Raw genomic sequence first — 22,163 nt, 5'->3', positions numbered from 1 at the left:
GATGTTTATTACAGCAATATAACTGCACAGCTTAGTGTTGCAAAAATAATGTACAACTTACTGTCTCTCTCTCACCACAGCAAAAGGCACGACTCTTAAGTTTAATTTGCTATCATTGTGGTAGGAGGAATTGCAGTATAATTTGTAATCATTTGAAAATATATATTTCTCAATCCTTTGGTGTAAAAATTGTAACCATTCCTGATGACTGTTAAAAGAATTTCCAATTGACGTGACCAACCCACTAAATTCTGTGTGCCAGTCAATTTCGCCTCTGTTCTGAGTAGTTCTGAACTCGCTAATTGGTAAATTTTGACATGGCAGTTATCTTGTACACTGATGGAACTTTCCTCCTGAGCTCAGTGTCTTCATTCCAGGAGTCTTGGTGAACCTGTAAATAACACGGACACCAGTTAGCAGGTAACATAAAACTGCTCGCTTCCAAGATGAATCACAGAATCCTGATGTGCAGAAAGAGGGCATTTGACCCATCATGTCTGCACAGACTGTCCAAACAGAGCATCCCACTCACACGCTATCCCCTATATTTACCTTACTAATCCATCTAATCTGTTGATCCACCAGAAGCAAATCTTCAATTGTGGGCAATAAAACAAGAATTACCCCAACTTGATTTAGATTTAATAAAGAAACTTCATTACCCCAACACTTGAGGCCACACTCTGGGCCATTCCAAGTTCCCGCAAACTCCAGCAGCTTCTTATTTATTCTGTGTCAGCTGACTGCCACATTTTGTCATTGGTTACATAGTTCACTGGGTCAACTGACCCTTATAGCATGTTATCATTGGATCTGTTGGAGTGTGACCAATGTTATCACTGGTTACATTCTAACAATAACTTTGGACACTAAGGGGTAATTTAGCAAGACCAATCCATCTAACCTACACATCTTTTGAATCCACTAGTTCCCCCTGAGAATTTAATTTCCACTTAAAAAGATTTCCATCTCCTGCCCATAGTCCCCACCCAAGATCCACAGGCCGGACATTGATACAGATCAGGAAATTCATTTGTTTACTGCAATGTAGCCTTCCGGAATGAAGCAACAGACTCACGTCACTGCGGTGACTTTCGTGAAGGATTTCAGGTTTGTGTCACGGTTCAAACCCAGAATATCACACTGCATCAAACTGCCACATATTTCCTAAATTTGTCTTTTGCTGGTTTAAATCTATGTCTCTTTATCCTCTCAGTTACACTTGAGGTAATATTTCACAGTAACATTTCACTTGTAGCACTGCATACTTCTACATCATTCATTCTCTCAAATATCTTCTCAATCACCTCAGTAACTCCAAAGCTTCCTGCTTTTTCTTTCCAAAGCTAGCAAAGTAAGTGGAAAAAAAAGGGATGCGGGATTCTAGAGAGGCCTTTTAAAGAAAGATACATAGAACATAACAGCGCAGAACAGGCCCTTCGGCCCACGATGTTGCGCCGACCAGTTAAAAAAACAATGACCCTCTAACCTAAACCAATCCCTTTTCATCCATAAACCTATCCACGGATCTCTTAAATGCCCCCAAACTAGGCGCATTTACAACTGCAGCAGGCAGGGCATTCCAATCCCTCACCACCCTCTGGGTAAAGAACCTACCCCTGACATCCGTCCTATAACTACCCCCCCCTTAATTTAAAGCCATGCCCCCTCGTGCTAGCTTTCTCCATCCGAGGAAAAAGGCTATCACTATCCACCCTATCTAAACGTCTAATCATCTTTTATGTTTCAATAAGATCCCCTCTTAGCCGCCTTCTTTCTAGCGAAAACAACCCCAAATCCCTCAGTCTCTCCTCATAGGACCTCCCCTCCATACCAGGCAACATCCTGGTAAACCTCCTCTGCACCCTCTCCAAAGCCTCCACATCCTTCCTATAATGTGGGGACCAGAACTGCACACAATACTCCAAGGGCGGCCGCACCAGAGTTGTGTACAGTTGCAACATGACGCTGCGACTCCTAAATTCAGTCCCCCTACCGATAAATGCCAAGACACCGTATGCCTTCTTAACAACCTTATCTACTTGATTCCCAACTTTCAGGGATCTATGTACACATACACCTAGATCCCTCTGCTCATCCACACTATTCAGAGTCCTCCCGTTAGCCCTATACTCAACACATCTGTTATTCCTATCAAAGTGAATTACCTCACACTTCTCCGCATTAAACTCCATCCGCCACCTCTCGGCCCAGCTCTGCAACCTGTCTAAGTCTCCCTGCAAACTATGACACCCTTCCTCACAATCTACCACACCACCAACTTTGGTGTCATCAGCAAATTTACTAATCCACCCAACTATACCCTCATCCAGATCATTAATAAAAATTATAAACAGCAGTGGCCCCAAAACAGATCCCTGAGGCACACCACTCGTAACTGAACTCCATGATGAATATTTACCATCAACCACCACCCTCTGTCTCCTATCTGCTAGCCAATTCCTGATCCAATTTCCTAGATTACCCTCAATCCCATACATCTGCATTTTCTGCAGAAGCCTACCATGGTGAACCTTATCAAACGCCTTACTAAAATCCATATATACCACGTCAACTGCCTTACCCCCATCCACCTCTTTGGTCACTTTCTCAAAAAACTCAATAAGGTTAGTAAGGCACGACCTACCCGCTACAAAACCATGCTGACTATCTCCAATCAATTCATTACTCTCCAAATAACTATAAATCCTATCCCTAATAATTTTTTCTAAAACCTTGCCCACAACAGAAGTAAGACTCACCGGTCTATAATTCTCGGGGAAGTCTCTGTTCCCCTTCTTAAACAAAGGGACAACATTCGCTATCCGCCAATCTTCCGGTACTATACCTGAGACCAACGACGACCTGAAGATCAGAGCCAGAGGCTCTGCAATCACCTCTCTTGCCTCCCAGAGAATCCTAGGGTAAATCCCGTCTGGACCAGGGGACTTATCTATTTTCAAACCCTCAAGAATATCCAGCACATCCCCCTTATCAACTGCAATACTGTCTAGTTTACACCCCTGCAACCCAGTGTTCTCCTCAGCTACATTCATGTCCCCCTGCGTGAACACCGAAGAGAAATATTGGTTCAATGCCTCTCCAATCTCTTCCGGTTCCACACACAACTTCCCTCTGCTGTCTGTAACTGGCCCTAATCTTGCCCTAACCAACCTACTGTTCTTAACATACCTATAGAACGCCTTAGGATTCTCCTTAATCCTATCAGCCAAAGATACAAGAGTATTCCTGTCACCAACCACCATGGCGTTAACCATCTTACAAGATCATTTGTATCTGATGACATTGAACCAGAAAAATCAAAAGGTGGATCATAGGACCATAGACATAGGGGCAGAGTTAGGCCATTCGGCCCATTGAGTTTGCTGTGCCATTCAATTGTGGCTGATAAGTTTCTCAACCCCATTCTCCTTTTTCCCTGTAACCTTTGATCTCCTTACCAAATAAGAACCTATCTATCTCTATCTTAAATACACTCAATGACCCGGCCTCCTCTGTGGTAATGAATTCCACAGATTCACCCACCCTCCGGCTGAAGAAATCCCCCCCATCTCAGTTCTAGAAGGTTATCCCTTTACTCTGAGACTGCGCCCTAGGATCCCAGTCTCTCCAATTAATGGAAACATCTTCCCCACGTCCACTCTATCCAGGCCTTTCAGTATTCTAAGTTTCAATGAGATTTCCTTCCCCCCCCGCCGCCCCCATCCTTCTAAACTCTATCCAGTACAGATTATAGAGCCCTTGAGTATGTTACACCATTCAATATGATCACGGGTAATCTTCTGCCTCAACTTCACTTTTCTGGCCTCTCCCTGAAGGGCCAAAGGCCTCTTTCTTTACTGTAGGGTTCTATGATTATTATATACTGGGAGCGAGTGCATTATGAATCTCCAAAAGCAAGTAGCAGAACCCTGAGCTGTAAATCAAATCCAGGGAGCTCTAGCCTTCTCAATGGGGTAATATGCAGTCCATATAATCTATATGGACTTTCCCCACATTCTCTGCATTGGACTTCTGTCCACATTAATCTGGGCTGACACTACAACATTTCACCAGCTACTCCACATGTACAGCAGTGTCTCCGAGATACAACATCCAACCAGGCAGCATGAGCCTTTTTACCAAAAGAACAAAGAAAATTACAGGCCCTTCAGCCCTCCAAGCCTGCACCAACCATGCTGCCCATTTGAACTAAACCCCCTACCCTTCTGGGGACCATACCCCTCTATTCCCATCCTATTCATGTATTTGTCCAGACGCCCCTTAAAACTCACTATTGTATCTGATTTCACTATCTTCCATCAGCAAGTTCCTGGCAGCCACCACCCTCTTTAAAAAAAACTTACCTTGTACATTTCCTTTAAACCTTGCCCCTCACTTTAAACCTGTGCCCCCTAGTAACTTGACTCTTCCACTCTGAAAAAACTTCTGACTATCCATTCTGTCCATGCCCCTCAATTTTGTAGCTTCCATCAAGTCACCCCTCAACCTCTTTCATTCCAGTGAGAACAAAGCAAGTTTCTCTAACTTCGCCTCATAGCTGATGCCCTCCCTACCAGGCACCATCCTGGTAAATCTCTTCTGTACCCTCTCCAAAGCCTCCACATCCTTCTGGTAGTGCGGCAACCAGAATTGAACACTATATTCCAAGTGCGGCCTAACCAAAAGTTCTATAAAGCTGCAACCAGCTAACAGCGAACTGAGAATCCCCTACACAGTGCAGGAGGCGGCCATTCGGCCCTCCATCTCTCCAACAGAGGATGTTATCCAGGCCCTAACCCCATATATTTACATCGCTAATTCCCCTAACCTACATATCTTGGAACACTAAAAGGGACAATTTAGCATGGTCAATCCACCAAATCTGCACATTTTTGGGATGTGGGAGGAAACTGGAGCATCCGGAGGAAACCCACGCAGACACTGGGAGAACATGCAGACTCCACACAGTCAGTGACTTAAGCCGGGAATCAAACCCGGGTCCCTGGCGCTGTGAGGCAGCAGTGCTAACTCACTTTAGATCTATATCTTGCTTTTAAAAAAAATCCCAAACACAGAAATAGTGAACTGCTCCAGCGGCTCAGTGTGTTACACTCGAGATGCGTTAGGTCAGGAATTAAAGGATCTGGAACTGTGACAGATAGGTGGAGTCAAGATACATATCACCCGTGATCCAACAGACCAATGGAATAGGCTTGAGGGGCAGAATAGCCTCCTCCCATTTCTAGGCTCCTGGTCACTATCCCCAATGGAGATTTGCATGTGTACCCACCAGGCTCAACTGTGATGGCACATCAAAGTCAAATAGCCTACCGAAATTTAATACATGTATTTGCAAAAATGACCACTTAGGTGCGAACAACAGGTCAAATGAGTGAAAAGAATATTTGTACGGACTTCCTCAAGCACCTTGACATTTTCTGATGCAGTTGGAAAGAGAAAAAGAGGGGAAACGACATGATTTGATTGAAAACTTGCCCCAGCGGCTTTTGGAACAAGCCAATTTTTAAACATTCTTGCCCATTTGTTGGGAAAACACAGATCAGGTGAACTACAGATTCAGGAGAGTAGTTCAGCAGCAACAGAATCATCGTACAAAAAGAGACAGACTCATGGAAACACAATGATAATCAGTGACCCCTTCCTCCTGACACAGACCTGGATTATTTGCCAAATACATTCGCTTGCATTAACAGATGATGGAAACACCACACCAGTGTGTTAAAGCATCCTTTAATACCCAGATTATAGAAAAAAGGCAGCGCTCAATAAAACAGCAATATTGTTATGGGGCGTAGAACTCACCTTGTGCTTTATTGTAACCCACAGACATCAAGTAGTCTTTTTTTTAAAAGATATTATCACTGCCTAACATACAAACATTAGTGTTCATACACTCAGCAGCTGGAATGTTAAATCCATTCAACAGTCACATGTTTTAAAAAGTTTCAGACGTGGTCAACAATTTAATTCAATTTGCCAAAAACCTTACCGATTGTCACTCCCTTCTAATATTCAAAATCATATCCCCCCCCTCCACATTCAAAACCATTTCCATTACATTATCTGATTAAAAGTTCATCAAAAATATCTCAAGTCTTACAAGTAAACCTGTGGCTGTGCAGTTAATACAGATGCTGGTGAGATTGAACAAACTCCTGTGTACAATATTAACACCCCCCTCCCACCCCACTGGCAGCTAGCAGCATTACATTGAGTAATAGGCAGTGCTCTGCAATAACACAATTAGGTAGAAATGGATGCACAGCTGAGAAAAGGAACACTTTCTAGCTCTGAGGAAAGAGAAAGAGAAAGAGAGAAATTGGATTGCTCTTGTAAAGAGCTAGCACTGGTATGATGGGCCAAATGGCTTCCTTCTACCTGTGCTGCACTATTTCTAAGAAAGAACTAAGTTGTTTATTGAAAAGACAATAGAGAAAATGCTGGAGAATCTCAGCAACTCTGGCTGCATCTGTAAAGAGAGAAAAGAGCTGACGTTGAGTCCAGATGTCAAAGCTTTGACAAAGAGTCATCCGGACTCGAAACGTCAGCAATTTTCTCTCCTTACAGATGCTGCCAGACCTGCTGAGATTTTCCAGCTTTTTTTTTTTACAGAATCCAGCATCAGCAGTAATTTGCTTTTATCCAATAAAAAGACAATTTCCTTTCCCTGAATTTCTCTCTTTTCCTGAGGACATCACATTTCACTGGGGCAGGTCTCTAGGCACCGTCAGCACCAGTTGGTGCACTGAATGTTACTGACATTTTTAAAATGGGCAGAAGTGCTGGTCTAATCAATCTTGGGTGCTTGTAATAAAATCGAGTCAGGAACTGGTCCAGATCCAGAATCACTGCCTTCACATTCACTGGATTGGAATTAGACCACTAGTATCAGCTCTGCTGCTGAAACACAGTGCCCACTCAGGAATCAGAGAGGTTTACAGCATGGAAACAGGCCCTTCAGCCCAATCTGCCCATGCTGCCCTTTTTTCACCACTAAGCTAATCCCAGTTGCCCATGTTTGGCCCATACCCCTCTATACCCATCTTACCCATGTAACTGTCTAAATGCTTTTTAAAAAGACAAAATTGTACCCACATCTACTACTGCCTCTGGCAGCTTCTTCCAGACACTGCCAACCCTATGTGTGAAAAAAATTGACCCTCTGGACCCTTTTGGGTCACTGTCTATGTGGAGTTTGCACATTCTGCCCGTGTCTGCATGGGTTTCCTCCGACACTCTAAAGATGGACAGGTTAGATGGATTGGCCATACTAAATTGCCTCTTAGTGCCCCCCAGACGTATAGGTTGGGGGGGGTGGAGCGGTTAGTGAGGTAAATGCATGGGATTATGGGGATAGAGTCAGAGGTTTACGGCATGGAAACAGGCCCTTTGCCCCAACTTGTCCATGCCGTGCTTTTTTTTAAAATTTGCAAGCAAGTCCCAATTGCCCACATTTTGCCCATTTCCTTCTACACCCATCTTACCCACGTAACTGTCTAAGTGCTTTTAAAAGACAAAATAGTACCCACCTCTACTACTACCTCTGGCAGCTCATTCCAGACACAAAAAATTGCCCCTCTGGACTCGTTTGTATCTCTTCCTCTCACCTTAAACCTCTACCCTCTAGTTTTAGACTCCCCTTCCTTTGGGAAAAGATGTTGTCTATCTAGTTGAGCCATGCCCCTCATTATTTCATAGACCTCTAAGATCACCCCTATGCTCCAGGAAAACAAATCCCATTCTATCCAGCCTCTCCCTATAACTCAAACCATAAAGTCCCAGTAGCATCCTAGTAAATCTTTTCTGCACTCTTTCTAGTTTAGTGTGCACTGCACAGATAAATCTTAAGCACTAACTTACATCACATCAATCTTGGCTCAGGGGTTGTGTTCAAATCCCAGCCCAGACACAGAAGCACAATCCAGGTTTACATTCCAGTGCATTACTGAGGGTGTTCTTTGCTTTCTATATCCTTATCATATGGGATCCGAATTGAGCTGGTAAAATGGATACAAACTGGCTTGGGCATAGAAAGCAGAGAGTAGCAGTGGAGACTGCTTTTCTAACTGGAGGTCTGTGACAAGCGGTGTTCCACAAGGATCAGTGCTGGGACCTCCGTTGTTTGTAAGATATACATAAATGATTTGGAGGAAAATGATCAGTAAATTTGCAGATGATACAAAAAAAAGGGGGGGGGGGGCGGGGTGGTGGTGGTGGTGGTGGTAGAGGATAGTGATTGTCAGAGGATACAGCAGGATATAAAATCAACTGGAGACCTGGGCTGAAAGATGGCAGACGGAATTTAACCTGGATAAACAAGATGATGCAATTTGGAAGATCTACTGCAGAAGGGAAGTATACGGGAAGTGGTAGAGCCCTTAGAAATATTGGCATACAGAGGGATCCAAGCGTGCAGATCCGCAGTTCCCTGAAGGTGGCAACTCAACTGGACAAGGTGGTCAAGAAGGCATATGGCATGCTGGCCTTCACTGGTCGGAGCGTTGAGTATAGGAATTGGAAAATCATGTCGCAGCTGTATAAGACTTTGGTTAGGCTGCATTTGGAGTATTGTGTACAATTCTGGTTGTCTCACCACTGGGAGGATTGTTGATGCATTGGAAAGGGCGCAGAAGAGATTTACCAGGATGTTGCCTGTTTTGGAGGACATGGACTATGAAGAAAGTTTGAATAAACTTGGATTGTCTCCTTTGGAACGGAGGATGAGGTGGGGAACCTGACAGAGGAACCTGACATGATAATGACAGGCTTGGTCAGAGTGGAAAGTCAAAGTCTTTTTCCCAGGGTCGAAGGGTCAATTACTCAGGGGTGTAGGTTGAAAGTGAGAGGGGGAAGTTTGAGAGAGATGTAAGGGGCGAGTTTTTCCACAGAGGGTGGTGAATGCCTGGAACACGCTGCTGGAGGTGGTGGTGGAAGCAGATTCCATAACATTCCAGAGACATCTGGATAGATACACGAACAGAGGGATATGGACCACGTAGAGGCAAGACAATATCAGATTAGAGAGGCACATGTGTCGGCACAGACTTGGTGGGCCGAAGGGCTTGTTCTTGTGTTGTACTGTTCTTTGACCTTCAGCGTTGGACATGTTTTTATGGAAGGAACAATGCTTATGGCATTATTTTGCAGGGGTATTTTTCACGATAGCTCAACCATCGCAATTTTAAACAGACAACCTTGCCACCTAATCTGGACCTTGCTGGTCACCAATTGGTTGTAGAATTATAGAATGCTCACAGTGCAAAAGGGGATCATTCAATCCATTGAGCCTGCAATCCCACTCTACTTCCCCTTAAACCCACGTTATTTACCCTGCTAATCCCCGACACCAAGAGTCAATTTAACACGGCCAATCAACCTAACTAGTACATTCCCCCCATGGTTAAATCATCCTAACATACACATCATGGGACGCTAAGGGACAATTTAGCATGGCTAATCTACACATCTTTCAGACTGTGGGAGGAAACTGGAGCACCTGGAGGAAACCCCCGCAGACATGGGAAGAACTTGCAAACTCCACTCAGATGGACTGTCACCCAAGGTCGGAATTGAATCAGTCATAGGAGATAGGAGCAGGAGGTGGCCATTTGGCCCTTCGAGCCTGCTCCACCACGAGGCAGCAGTGCTAACCACTGTGCCACCCACATTCTAAAACAGTAATTGTTGGGGCACTCGGGGAAATGCAAAGTGCTACAGAAGAAGTGCAATTTTCCTGATGTGCCTCACAGGGAAAAAAAATTTGGGATTTCCAACATTCATAGTAAAGGTGAAAGTCTGAGAAAAATCCCTGGGCCAGAGGAGAAGTAATGCAGGGACAGAATGGAAAATATACCCCTTGGACCTCTGCAGCCAGCTACACAATGGATTCAAGTTGTGTCTGGTAAACACTAAACTCGATGGAAAATTCCGAAACAAAACATCTTGAGTCATTGCACCATCAGCACCTCTGGTTTAAATAAATATGACACAAAATTTGTATAAAGTCTACGTTTGTGTACACAACAAGTACATGTGGACATACCTAAAAGGAGGAGGAGGAAACTGGCTTTTGAACTAGAAAAAGCTAATAGAAACCTTACATTCAATAGCAGAGAAAACAAGAACCTCACCAAGGCAAGACCTTAATCAAACATACCCAACCAAATGAACAAAAGGTTCAACTCATTTACAAATTTGTGTTATTCTCCATGGACTTTGTGGTTGCATTGCTTAATTTAACGCTAATATTAGCTTAAAATACTGTTTCTCACACATGCAACTTTTAGCGTTTAGTCACCTCTCAGTTAAGATGAAACCTTGACAGAGAAAGGGTAAGAGGGTCATGGTTCGAATTGTATAGTTGCTTTAGTGATAAGCATCTTGTTAATGTGCCAATGTCTTCCACAACATGTCAAAGAAGTAGTTAAAAACACAAAGCATACTTTCTACTTTTAAAGAGACATTAAAAATTGGAAATTTGGAGTCTAGTTAACATTCTAGGATCTTCCAGACATCCCACTGGAGGCCCAGAATGCCCACTCCAAAAACCAAACACACAGTAACTAAATCCAACACAGATAAGTTCCCATTTCTTCAGAAAGTTCCCCTTGTTCAGCTAGGGAGAAAGCCAGGAGGTACAGACCGCAGAGATGTAGAAAAGGGGAAGAGATCTCACAAGTAGGTGCAGCCCATGCTTTCCCGAGAGAGTGTGGCAAGAGAGCAGAGTCGGACAAGAAGAGCGGAGAGCAGGAATTGCAGTTCAGAGTAACAGTCGTGGGATCCGCCCCCAAAATTGACTCCCAGGCCTCAGCCTAGCACCTCAAGAGGCCAAGGTGTTAAATGTTAGCTTCCTGGAGTTGGAGAGTGTTTGCCTTTCGGTCAGGGCAGTAGGAGGTTAGAGATGTTAGGTGGATTGTCTAGTTTGGTTAAGCAAATACTTGAGGTTAGGCAGCATGCTCAAGTTTAGTCCAGAGGAAGAGGAATCTTACGAAAACAAACAGTCTCGTAGCTAGTGATTTGAACTGCACCTGAGCTGGACTCATTGGCTTCTACACGTTCTGTGCTCTGCACTGTCCTTGTGGAGGTTTCCAAGGAATCACCTTTGAGAGACAGAGAAATGTATTTAGAGAAAAACAGACAAGTGTAACTTGTGATAGCAAAATACTGCAGATGCTGGAAAATCTCAGCAGGTCTGACAGAGTATGTGGAGAGAGAATAGAGAAAGATGTTAAGAGCCTCCATTAAAGGGATCGGGATGTGAGAATGGCAGAAGGAAGGTGGAGATTGTCAGCGGACAACCCAAGGAATGTGGCAGTTCATAGAATAACAGAAGCCCTTACAGGAGGCCATTCAGCCCATCGAGTCTGCACCAACAACAATCCCACTCAGGCCCTATCCCTGTAACACCACACATTTACCTCACTAATTCCTCTAACCTATGCATCGTGGGACACTTACAGGCAATTTAGCGTGGTCAATGCACCTAACCCACACATCAGTTGGCCCCTGGGAGGTGGTTGGGGGGAGGATCTGATCTCTTAATGAACACTCTTCACTGCTTTCTCAGTGTTTACATTCCCATTGTCCATTTATAAGTCTTGTCTGATTTTCTTTGCTTTGAGCTCTGACAAAGTCACCCAGACTCGAAACATTGGCTCTATTCTCTCCCCATTTTCTACCTCTCTAACTTGCAATGTCTGTCTTGCAAGCAACATACATGTTAAGAGCTAAAGATGAGAGAGAATAAATGTCTTCATAGAACCCCTACAGTACAGGAGGGGGGCCATTCGGTCCTGCACTAATCCCTGTAAACCTACATCCTGCTAATCCCCCCTGCCAAAACTAGGTTCAATTTAGCATGGCCAAGCAACCCAACCCACATAACTTTGCACTCAGAGGAAACTCACGCAGACACGAGGAGAATGTGCAAACTCCACACAGACAGTGACACAAGCCGGGACTGCTATTAGCAGTCATTTCCCCTGGTTTCTGGGGCTGTGACTCATCTTTCTTTCCCTCCCTCCTGCAGTATAAATATCTCCCACTTTCTATGCCTTTTGGCTTTGGCAAAGGGTCAGTTGGACTCAAAACATCAGCTGTTTTCTCTCCTTACATATGCTGCCAGACCTGCTGAGATTTTGCAGTGCTCTCTTTTGGGTACTCGTCAAGTTGTTTGGCCATGATAAATTGCCCCCTAGTGTCAGGGGGATTAGCAGGGTAAATGCTCAAGATTATGAGAATAGGGCCTGGGTGGGATTGTGGTCAGTGCAGGCTGATGGGCTGAATGGCCTCCTTCTGCACTGTAGGGATTCTATGATCTGCAAATACAGCAGTTATTAAATGCTGACTGACCTATTACATATTTCCACCTATTTTCCCATTTTCTCTTAATTCTGCAGTTCTTGCTGCACTTTTCTTTTCAAAAGATCTGGAGGGGTAAGATAATTACCCATAAATCATGCCCTGGTATTGGATTTTTAATGAACCACGGTGAAAAAGAAAATAATCAATGCTTTGAAAAAAAATGCATGGCGCCTTTAAACTGAAACAGCATGGATTAGATTCCTCTGTAGCAACAGGGAAACGAGGGTTGGAATTCTCCGGCCTTGCCCATGGCTGGGGTTTCTCCAGTCCTGCTGCTGTGAATGGAGATTTGGCTAAGTGCCAAATTCTCCCTTCTCACCGACTGCGGCAATGGGGCACATGCAAGACTGGAAAATCCCAACCTCAGGAAGCATTTCAACAAGGAATCTTATCGGGTATTCTGAATTACATGGGGTTCAGATGAATTAGAAGAGTGGGAGGTGCACTGGTATGGTCACTGGACTAATTATCCAGCAACCCCCTGGGGAGCCGGGTTCGAATCCCACCACAGTAGATGGTGGGATTCGAATTCAGTAAAAATCTGGAATTAAGAATCTACTGATGACCACGAAACCATTGTCGATTGTCAGAAAAACTCATCTGGGTTCACATATGTCCTTTAGGGAAGGAAATCTGCTGTCCTTACCTGGTCTGGCCTACATGTGACTGTGGCATAGTTGCCTCAATGCCAGGGACCCAGGTTCGATTCCTGGCTTGGGTCACTGTCTGTGTGGAGTCTGCACGTTCTCCCTGCTTGGGTTTCCTCCGGGTGCTCCGGTTTCCTCCCACAGTCTGAAAGGCGTGCATTGACCGTGCTAAAGTCTCCCTCAGTGTACCTGAACGGGTGCCAGAGTGCGGCGACTAGGGGATTTTCACAGTAACTTCATTGCAGTGTTAATGCAAGCCTACTTGTGACACCATTAAATAAACTTTATAAACTTACATCCACAGCAATGCGTTGACTCAAATGTCCTCTGAAAAAAGATTTATTAGTGTCACAAGTAGGCTTACATTAACACTGCAGTGAAGTTACTGTGAAATTCCCCTAGTTGCCAGATTCCAGCATTTGTTTGAGTACACTGGAGGAGAATTTAGCACGGCCAATGCACCTAACCAGCATGGATTAGATTCCTGTGTGGCAACAGGAAAAGTTTTACAATGAGGAAGTCAGGGTTGGAATTCTCCAGTCTTGCCTGCGGCTGGGGTTCTCCAGTCCCACGAATGGAAATTTGTCTGAGCGCGGACTGTGGGAGGAAACCAAGGCACCCGGAGGAAACCCGTGCAGACATGGGGAGAATGTGTAAACTCCACACAGACACAGTGACCTAAGCCGGGAATCGAACCTGGGCTCCTGGCGCTGAGGCAGCGGTGCTAACCACTGTGCCACCGTGCTGTTTTGAGGGCAGTTAGGAATGGGTGAAGAATGCTGGCCCAGCCAGCGACACCCACATGCAGTCAATGAATAGAAACAAAATTACATCTGAACTGCACGTGATGGCATCAGAACAGTGCAAGGAGCATCTCAAAAAATGCTTTTCCTGCAAATTAATCCCAGATCCTGAGGTGGAAAAGGAGGATATGTCCTCACCCCATGTATAATTCATGGGAAATTGACCAGAGGTTTGTTATAATTACAGTTCACACTCACCTGGTCTCCTATTGATCTCCTGTTGTTTAAGTTTCTCTTCTGTTGCCACTTGTGTAGCCACAGTGGCGGCAGTGTCACTGCTCTGATCACCCTGGCCAGGGTCAGGCTCCGTCTGTTCCTTTGGGATTTCACCAGTGGGATTGCTGTTCCTGCTCCCGTCTTCCGGAGGCGGCTGGTCGGTCACAGACACAGACTGTGAACCCGAGGCATGGGACTCACCGCCAGCGACAACACCCTCTGCTTTGCTCTCCACTGTAAAACAAAAACACTGCTTGTTACGTCAAACCAAAAAACTACCCGAGATTCCCAGGATCACAGAGCAGGATGGGGGAATCTGGAGGGTGCTAGAGCCTTGCCTCCTGATGGGAAAGGTTGCCTCCCAGAAACTGGGATAGGTTTCTGCTCCAGAATCATGATGACAAAAACACGGGAAAGGAGACCTCGTTACTCACTCGGTGAAACTGGTGGATGTGAGGATGGAATGGAAAGGGGAGGCTGGCCAAAGCATTATTTAGGGAGAAACAGGAAAATGGGGATGAGGAGCATATCAGCCATGATTGTATGGCATAGCAGACTCGATGGGCTGAATGGCCTTATTCTGCTCCTATATCTTATGAAATGATCGGAAATTTCTCCTCTTCATTCTGAAGAGTTAACACGGTGTTTCAGATTCCAGAACCCACAGTACTTTGCCTTTATCTTAAGCGTTATTAGGGCAGCACAGTGCTGCCTCACAGTGCTGGGGATCCAGGTTCGATTCCCGACTTGGGACACTGTCTGAGCAGAGTTTGTATGTTCCCCCATGTCTGCGTGGGTTTCCTCCAGGTGCTCCTGTTTCCTCCCACAGTCCAAAAATCATGGGTTAGGCTGATTAGTCACGCTAAATTGCCCCTTAGCAATCAGGCGGATTAGCAGCGTAAATAGGTGGGGTTATGGGGATAGGACCGGGTGGGACTGCTGTCAGTGCAGACTCGATGGGCTGAATGGCCTCCTTTTGCACAGTAAGGGAAAATTAGTAGGGTAAAAACATGCAGTTATATAGGGGGGGGACAGGGCTGGCTTTGATGCCAGTCCAGACTCAATAGGCCAAATGGCCTCCTTCTGCACTGTAGGGATTTTATGATATTTAGATGGTGTGCTGCCTGGGATTCGGGAGCTGGTTATTTGGTTTGGGGCAAGATTGAAAAGAGGAGGTCGGGGGAAAGTAGAGAAACAATCAAAAAGGAGGTGCTGTTGCACTTGCCCCTACCCCAACCCCAGCTAACCTTTATTGTTACAATCCTCCTCCTTTGTGGTGTTAGCCACTTGCAATGGACTCTGCTCCATATTGCTTCTTGGTGAAGATGTTTCCATCTCCTCTGCCCAGTCCTTCACTGGGTGATACTCATCGAGTGAGAAGGGGCTCAGAGGTTTGGATGCGATTTCTTGAACCTGGGCAGCTTCGTCCTTTGGAGGAATGTGAAGTTTGGGAGCGTCCCTAGGCTTCCTGATCCGCTGCTGTTTGGCACCAACCTCGGGGCTTCTGTCACCACACTGTTTTCCTTTCACCTTCTCCTCCTCCGTTTCTCCAACACTTATCTTCTCCCCCGCCTTGTCAATCTCCGGTATTTCCTTCAGTTCGTCCTCACTGTCGGACACATCTTCTCCCACTATTTCCTCTTCACCGTCACTAGCGTCTTCCCATTCATCCTCGTCATCTGCCTCATCCGCTGGTGATTCTTCCGTGTTGGCCTTCAGCTCATTGAGCTTCAGATCTTCAGTAGGTTTTCCTTCTGATTCCTTTTCCTGCAAGGATCAAAACGGAGAGGATGATTCTCTGCACTTCATAGATTTGGCAACTTGAACGCAAATATGAGCGGCGCAGTGGGTTAGCACAGCGCCAGGTTCGATTCCCGGCTTGGGTCACTGTCTGTGCGGAGTTTGCACATTCTCCCCATGTCTGTGTGGGTTTCGTCCGGATATTCCTCCCACAGTCCAAAAGACGTACTGGTTAGGTGGATTGGCCATGCCAAGTTGCCAGGGATTAACAGGGTAATTATGTGGGATTACGCGGATAGGGCCTGGGTGGGATTGTTGCCAGTGCAGACTTGATGGGCTGAATGGCCTCCTTCTGTGCTATAACCGTTCTACAATTCTGTGATCTCCCTGCACAGTACAGCCCAATCCATCAATTCCCCCACAAAAAGGTTCATCACATTTGGCCTTCATTTGCACTTCATTCTATTTTGGTACAAAGAGACTGTAAGAATGCCCCCCACCCCATGTGCCCACCTGCTGCTCTTCATTTATTTGCTTCTGTTCAGGTTCTGCTTCACATGTTTCCCAGCGATTGTCGTGCATACTACAGAGGAAAGAATGGAAAAGCGTTTCAGAGAACCAAAATTCAAAGACAATGCACTGCTTAAAGCAATACACCCCCACATTCTCTCCGGCTGTTTCTCTTTTACACCACTTGGACTCAACTCCTTCCTGGCTAAATCGCTGAGGGTCAGGAGAGCCTGGAATGAGCTGCCAGGGGTAGTAGTAGAGGGAATTTTGTCTTTTAAAAAGCATTTAGATAGTTACATAGGTAAGATGGGTATAGAGGGATATGGGACTAACACGGGCAGTTGGGACTAGCTTAGTAGTAAAAAAGGGCGACACGGGCAGGTTGGGTCAAAGGGCCTGCTTCCATGCTGTAAACCTCTGACACTACCTCCAATCTGCTGTCTCCTGGCACCAGGGATCTGGGTTTGATATCAAGTGACTGTTTGTGTGGAGTCTGCATGTTCTCCCCATGTCTGCGTGGGTTTCCTCTAGGTGCTCTGGTTTCCTCCCACAGACCAAAGATGTGAAGCTTAGGTGGCTTGGCCTTGCTAAATTGCCCCTTGCTGTCCAAAGATGTGCAGGGTTAGGTGGCTTGGCCACCCAAGAGAAGGCAAGAGAAATGTATTTTAGAAGAAAGCTCGGACTTGCCACTCTGTTACCAATGGCAACCATTATTGGGTTGGCAAAACCCGCTTGGAAATTTAGTTTTCACATTGTCAGGGAAGTCCATTTGCTTGGCCCCCTGTGGAGCAGGAACGCCAGTTGGGAAAGTTTGTTTCTGGAATCTGGGCAGAGTAAATAGGGAATGACTGCTCCCACTGGGAATGAGAGGGCACAGAATCAAAGGCAATAGCCAAAGAAGCAAAAAAAGGAGACAGGTAGAGAACCCTTCTCCATCCAGTGAATCATGAAGGTCTGAGTGCGCTGCCAGGGAAGGTAGAGGTGGTGGATTTGGTTGGGGCAGTTGGATTGTTATCCGAGGGGAAAGAGTGTGGAGGCCTAGATGGAGCAACAGCATGAGGTGAATTCCTCATTCGGCGTGCTGGTGCTGGCACGATGGGCTGAATGGCCTCCTCCGTGCTGTAACCGTTCTCCAATTCAGTGCTGTGAATTCTATCAAGACTACTTGAGACTAGGACCTGAGGGCACAGAATAAAGGGACGCCCCTTTAGAACTGAAATGAGGGGGAATTTCTTCAGCCAGAGGGTGGCGAATCTGTGGAATTCATTGCCACAGAGGAGGCCAGGTCATTGAGTATATTTAAGACAGAGAGATAGGTAAGGGGCTTAAAAGATTACAGGGAAATAATGGGAGAATGGAGTTGAGAAACTTATCAGCAATGATTGAATGGCAGAGCAGACATGATGGGCCGAATGGCCTAATTCTGCTCCTCTATCTTACGGTCTTATCAATATTGTGAGCATTTTATAGCAGGAAGTCTGGTAGGACACTAGCTCTGTGCAGTTTCCTCACTTTCCTTGACCAGGGATGGTCACCTTAAACAGAGCTCAGTTAGAGCAGCATGGCAGCACAGTGGTTAGCACTGCGCCAGGGACCTGGGTTCAATTCCCAGCTTGGGTAACTGCCTTGTTGAGTTTGCACTTCTCCCCACGTCCATGTGCGTTTCCTCTGGGTACTCTGGTTTCCTACCACAGTCCGAAAAACATGCTGGTTAGGTGTATTGGCCGTGCTAAATTCTCCCTCAGTGTACCCGAACAGGCGCCGGAGTGTGGCGACTGGGGGATTTTCACAGCAACTTCATTGCAGCGTTAATTTTGTAAATTTTAAAAAAAACCTAAACAAGGTTTGAAGGAGACCCTCTTGGTCTGCGCAGTCCAACAAAAAAAATAGGAACATAGCAAAGGCAAGAATTCTATTTTCCTACCTGTAGTTTTTACCTCCACGTTTGTCTCTCCCTCGCTTGGAATTCTTATTCCTGGGCTGAGAAATAAAGTCGGAAATTGTTGGCGGTTTGGGAGGGCGTCGATCATCTGAAAAAGAAGGGGGTGTTACCAGTGACACAGTCTCCAGACCGTTAACAAGACCCCTCCCACCCCCAGAGAAGAGAGTGCTGCCTCACTGAACAGATGCCAACGTTGGACTGGGTTGGGCACAGTAAGAAGTCTCACGATACCAGGTTAATTTGCTGATCAGAATTTTCATCGTTACTCAACTTGGCTCGGGTTGAGTTTTAACTGCTCAGTAACAGTACTCAGAACTCCCCGAAAACTTTCCCGTTATTGTCTACAAAACCTGTAAGTTTTACAGCTCTGAAGACAAGGTGATGACATTCTCAAAGACAACACAGAAATAAATACTCTAGAATTCCTACAGAGTAGGAGGCCATTCTGTCCATCGAGTCTACACTGACCACGGTGGCACAGTGGTCAGCACTGCTACCTCAACCGCCAAGGACCTGGGTTTGATTCTGGCCTTCAGTCACTGTGTGGAGTTTGCATATTCTCCCTGTGTCTGTGTGGGTTTCCTCTGGGTGCTCCAGTTTCCTCCCACAATCCAAAAATGTGCAGGTTAGGTTGATTGGCTGTGCTAAATAGCACCTTAGTGTCAGTGGGACTAGCAAGGGCAAATACATGGGAATAGGGCTTGTGTTAGATTGTGGTCGGTACAGACTCAATAGGCTGAATGGCCTCCTTCTGCACTGTAGGGATTCTATGATTCAATCCCACCCAGGCCCTATCCCCGTAACTCCATATATTTACTCCGCTAGTCCCCCGACACTAAGGCACAATTTAGCTTGGCCAATTAACCTAACCTGCACATCTTTTGACTGTGGGAGGAAACCGGAGCACCCGGAGGAAACCCACGCAGACATGGGGAGAATGTGCAAACTCCACACAGACAGTGACCCAAGCCAGGAATCGAACCTAGGTCTCTGGTGCTGAGAGGCAGCAGTGCTAACCATTATTAAGGAATGACCTTGGACATTCTGTCACATTGAAGCAAACAAGGATTCAGCTTGATGGAAAAGACAGGGGTCAGAGTGCATTTCCAGGGTTGAGCTTTCAACCTCGGTCAATGTAGCAGTGTAAAAATACACAGACTTGCATTTCTCTAACACCTTTCATAGCCTCAAATCTTCCCAAAGCTGCTTTGCGGTCGATGAAGCACATTTTGAAGTGTAGCTTCATGACAATGACGAGAACGTGGTAGCAAACTCCAGCAAGTTCCCACAGCCAGTGATATGATAATGAGCAAATAACAGCAATGCTGCCTCAGAGCCAGGGACGGGGCTCAATTCCAGCATTGGGCAAGTGTCTTTGACTGTGTGGAGTCTGTCTGTGTAGGTTTCCTCCGGCTCCAGTTTCCTCCCACAGGACAAAGATGTGCTGGTTGGATGGATTGGCTGTGCTAGGATTGCTCCTTGGTATCTGGGTGCGTGTAGGTTGGGTGGATTGGCCATGGTGGATGCACGGTGTTGCAAAGATGGGGCAGGATGATCTCATGGAGAGTCAGTGCAGACTCGATGGGCTGAATGGCCTCTTTCTGCACTGTAGGGACTCTATGAATCATAGAATAGAATTCCTACAGTGCAGGAGGCCAATCGGTCCATCGAGTCTACACTGACCATAGAATCACAGACCCCTACAGTGCAGAAAGAGGCCCTTCGGCCCATTGAGTCTGCACTAACTGCAATCCCACCCAGGCCCTATCCCCATATCCCTACACATTTACCCGCTAATCCCTCTAACCCACGCATCTCAGAACACCAAGGGGCAATTTTAGCGTGGCCAATCAACCTAACACGCACTGTGGGAGGAAACCAGAGCACCCGGATGAAACCCACGCAGACACGAGGAGAATGTGCAAACTCCATACAGACAGTGGCCCGAGCTGGGAATCGAACCCACGGTTCTAATCGATTGAGTGCTGTAGGTGTGGAATAAACATTGGCCTAGGCCACCGAGGGGAACTGCCCTCCTCCTCTTTATGTAGCGATGCCCTGAGGAAAGGCAGTACCTCAAGTTTCGCCAAAAAGATCAACCCAAAAGATGGCACCTCTGACAGCGTGGCACTCCACTGAGGTGTCAGCCTAGATTTGATGCACTGCAGTGGTCCTCAAACTCAACTATCTGAGTCAAGAGGCGGGAGCGCTACCCACTGGGCCACAGCTGATTAACAAAACAGTGGGGGAGACATCAGGATTCGCACTCACAAAGCAAACACATACAGAAGTGTGACACAGCAAACCTGTATGCTTGGCACTCAGATTTGATTTCTTAAAGTTCTTCAGACCTACAGATGGAAAGATAGTCATAAAAGAAATAGAAAGAGGAGAAATAGTAAAATAACAAACACAGAAATATATAAAAACTCAAATACAGAACAGGGCATGTAAGCCAATCCTGGGGCAGTTTAAATGGTCGGTTATATGGAGCCAGTTACTCGCCCAATATAAATGCAAGAATTATGCAAATATATATAATTTTTTTAAATTCATTCATGGGACATGGGCATTGCTGGCTGGCCAGCATTTATTGCCCATCCTTAGTTGCCCGCTAGGCCATTTTCAGAGGGCAGCTGAGAGCAGGAGTGGGATAGCTTGATCTTGGGTTCGGACATAGCTTGGCACAACATCGAGGGCTGAAGGGCCTGTACTGTGCTGTGCTGTTCTACGTTCTAATGAGAGTCAACCACGTTGCGTGGCTCCAGAGTCACGTGTAGGCCAGACAGGGTAAGGACAGCAGATTTCCTCCCCTAAAAGGATGTTAGTGAACCAGATGGGTTTTTCCGACAATGGTTTTGCTGTCATCAGTAGATTCTAAATTTTATATTTTATGGAATTTGAATTCCGTCTGCCATGGCAGGGGATTCGAATCCAGTTCCCCAGAACATTAGCTGGGTTTCTGGATTAATAGTCTAGCGATAATACCACGCTTATGGGTGGCGATGTTCCCACGCGTCTGCTGCCCTTGTCCTTTTAGATAGCAGCATGGGTTTGGAAGGTGCTGTCCAAGTAGCCTTGGTGAGTTGCTATGTTGAACCTTGATTAGTGCACACTTAAAGTAGTCTCACAACACCAGGTTAAAGTCTAACAGGTTTATTTGGTAGCATGAGCTTTAACCTGGTGTTGTGAGACTACTTACTGTGTCTACCTCAGTCCAATGCTGGCAACTCCACATCATGGCTACCACTTAGACAGCACTACGTGTAGTTTTGGCCACCATTTTATACAAAGGATATGGAGGCACTGGAGAAGCTTTTTTTTAAAACAAGGATGCAAGCAGAAGTGCATGGGTATAAATGTCAGTTAAGGATCGACAGTCTGAGTCTCTTTTTCTCCAAGAAATGGCTGAGGGGTGTCCTACTGAGAGGTATGATAGTGAGAACATTCCATCTCATGAAGAAATTACATAGAACCATCACCAAGGAATCCAATCGGGAATTCAGAAAAAAAACTTCTTTATCCAAAGAATATTTAGCAGCAAAACTAGAAGGGGAAACAAGGCAAGCAAGTGAGTGAGAAGGAATTGAGAATTACAATGACAGATTTAGATGTGAAATGATGGGGTGGGGGTGATGTGGGATCCTTTATCTGGTTTGCTTTAATTAAACTTCATTTTTAAGTATTTATGCCAATGTGACTAACTATGCTCAGCTTGACCACATTTTAAACTCAGCTGGGAGTTCTGGGATTAGCTTAGAATTTAGTTGCAATCTTTGAAAGTACAAAACAGGCAAAGTTTTTCATAAAAAAAAAGCTTTCATGGTCACACAGCTGCCTATTGTTTATGAAAGTTGAAGACTGTGTGCCCAGCTCTTTCGTAACACGGATAAGTCGTCATACATTGTAAGTAACAGC

General features: G+C 45.7%; 1 protein-coding gene across 6 annotated transcripts in view; it reads right to left on the bottom strand.

Annotated features, from left to right (window-relative positions):
* The window catches only part of LOC145362124 (coiled-coil domain-containing protein 9-like), a 68,527-nt gene continuing 46,364 nt past the window's right edge, over positions 1 to 22,163 (bottom strand). For 2 of the 6 annotated variants that reach the window (XM_080218173.1, XM_080218172.1), the window contains exons 10-15: positions 20,552 to 20,596; positions 18,228 to 18,333; positions 16,307 to 16,376; positions 15,301 to 15,820; positions 14,036 to 14,287; positions 6,598 to 11,123 (exon numbers count right to left, since the gene is read on the bottom strand). In XM_080218173.1, the coding sequence (XP_080074299.1) occupies positions 10,987 to 11,123; positions 14,036 to 14,287; positions 15,301 to 15,820; positions 16,307 to 16,376; positions 18,228 to 18,333; positions 20,552 to 20,596 (1,130 nt within the window). In that variant the 3' untranslated portion in view covers positions 6,598 to 10,986. Of the gene's footprint in view, positions 392 to 6,596; positions 11,124 to 14,035; positions 14,288 to 15,300; positions 15,821 to 16,306; positions 16,377 to 18,227; positions 18,334 to 20,551; positions 20,597 to 22,163 lie in introns of those variants that run through there. The other 4 variants (XM_080218175.1, XM_080218177.1, XM_080218174.1 and 1 more) reach the window with 4 other exon arrangements.

The sequence above is a fragment of the Carcharhinus amblyrhynchos genome, unplaced genomic scaffold, assembly GCF_965287045.1.
Source record: "Carcharhinus amblyrhynchos unplaced genomic scaffold, sCarAmb.v2.hapA scaffold_37, whole genome shotgun sequence".
Classification (NCBI taxonomy): domain Eukaryota; kingdom Metazoa; phylum Chordata; class Chondrichthyes; order Carcharhiniformes; family Carcharhinidae; genus Carcharhinus; species Carcharhinus amblyrhynchos.
Note: the sequence above shows the minus strand (reverse complement) of the source record. Positions and strands in the feature narration are given on the sequence as shown.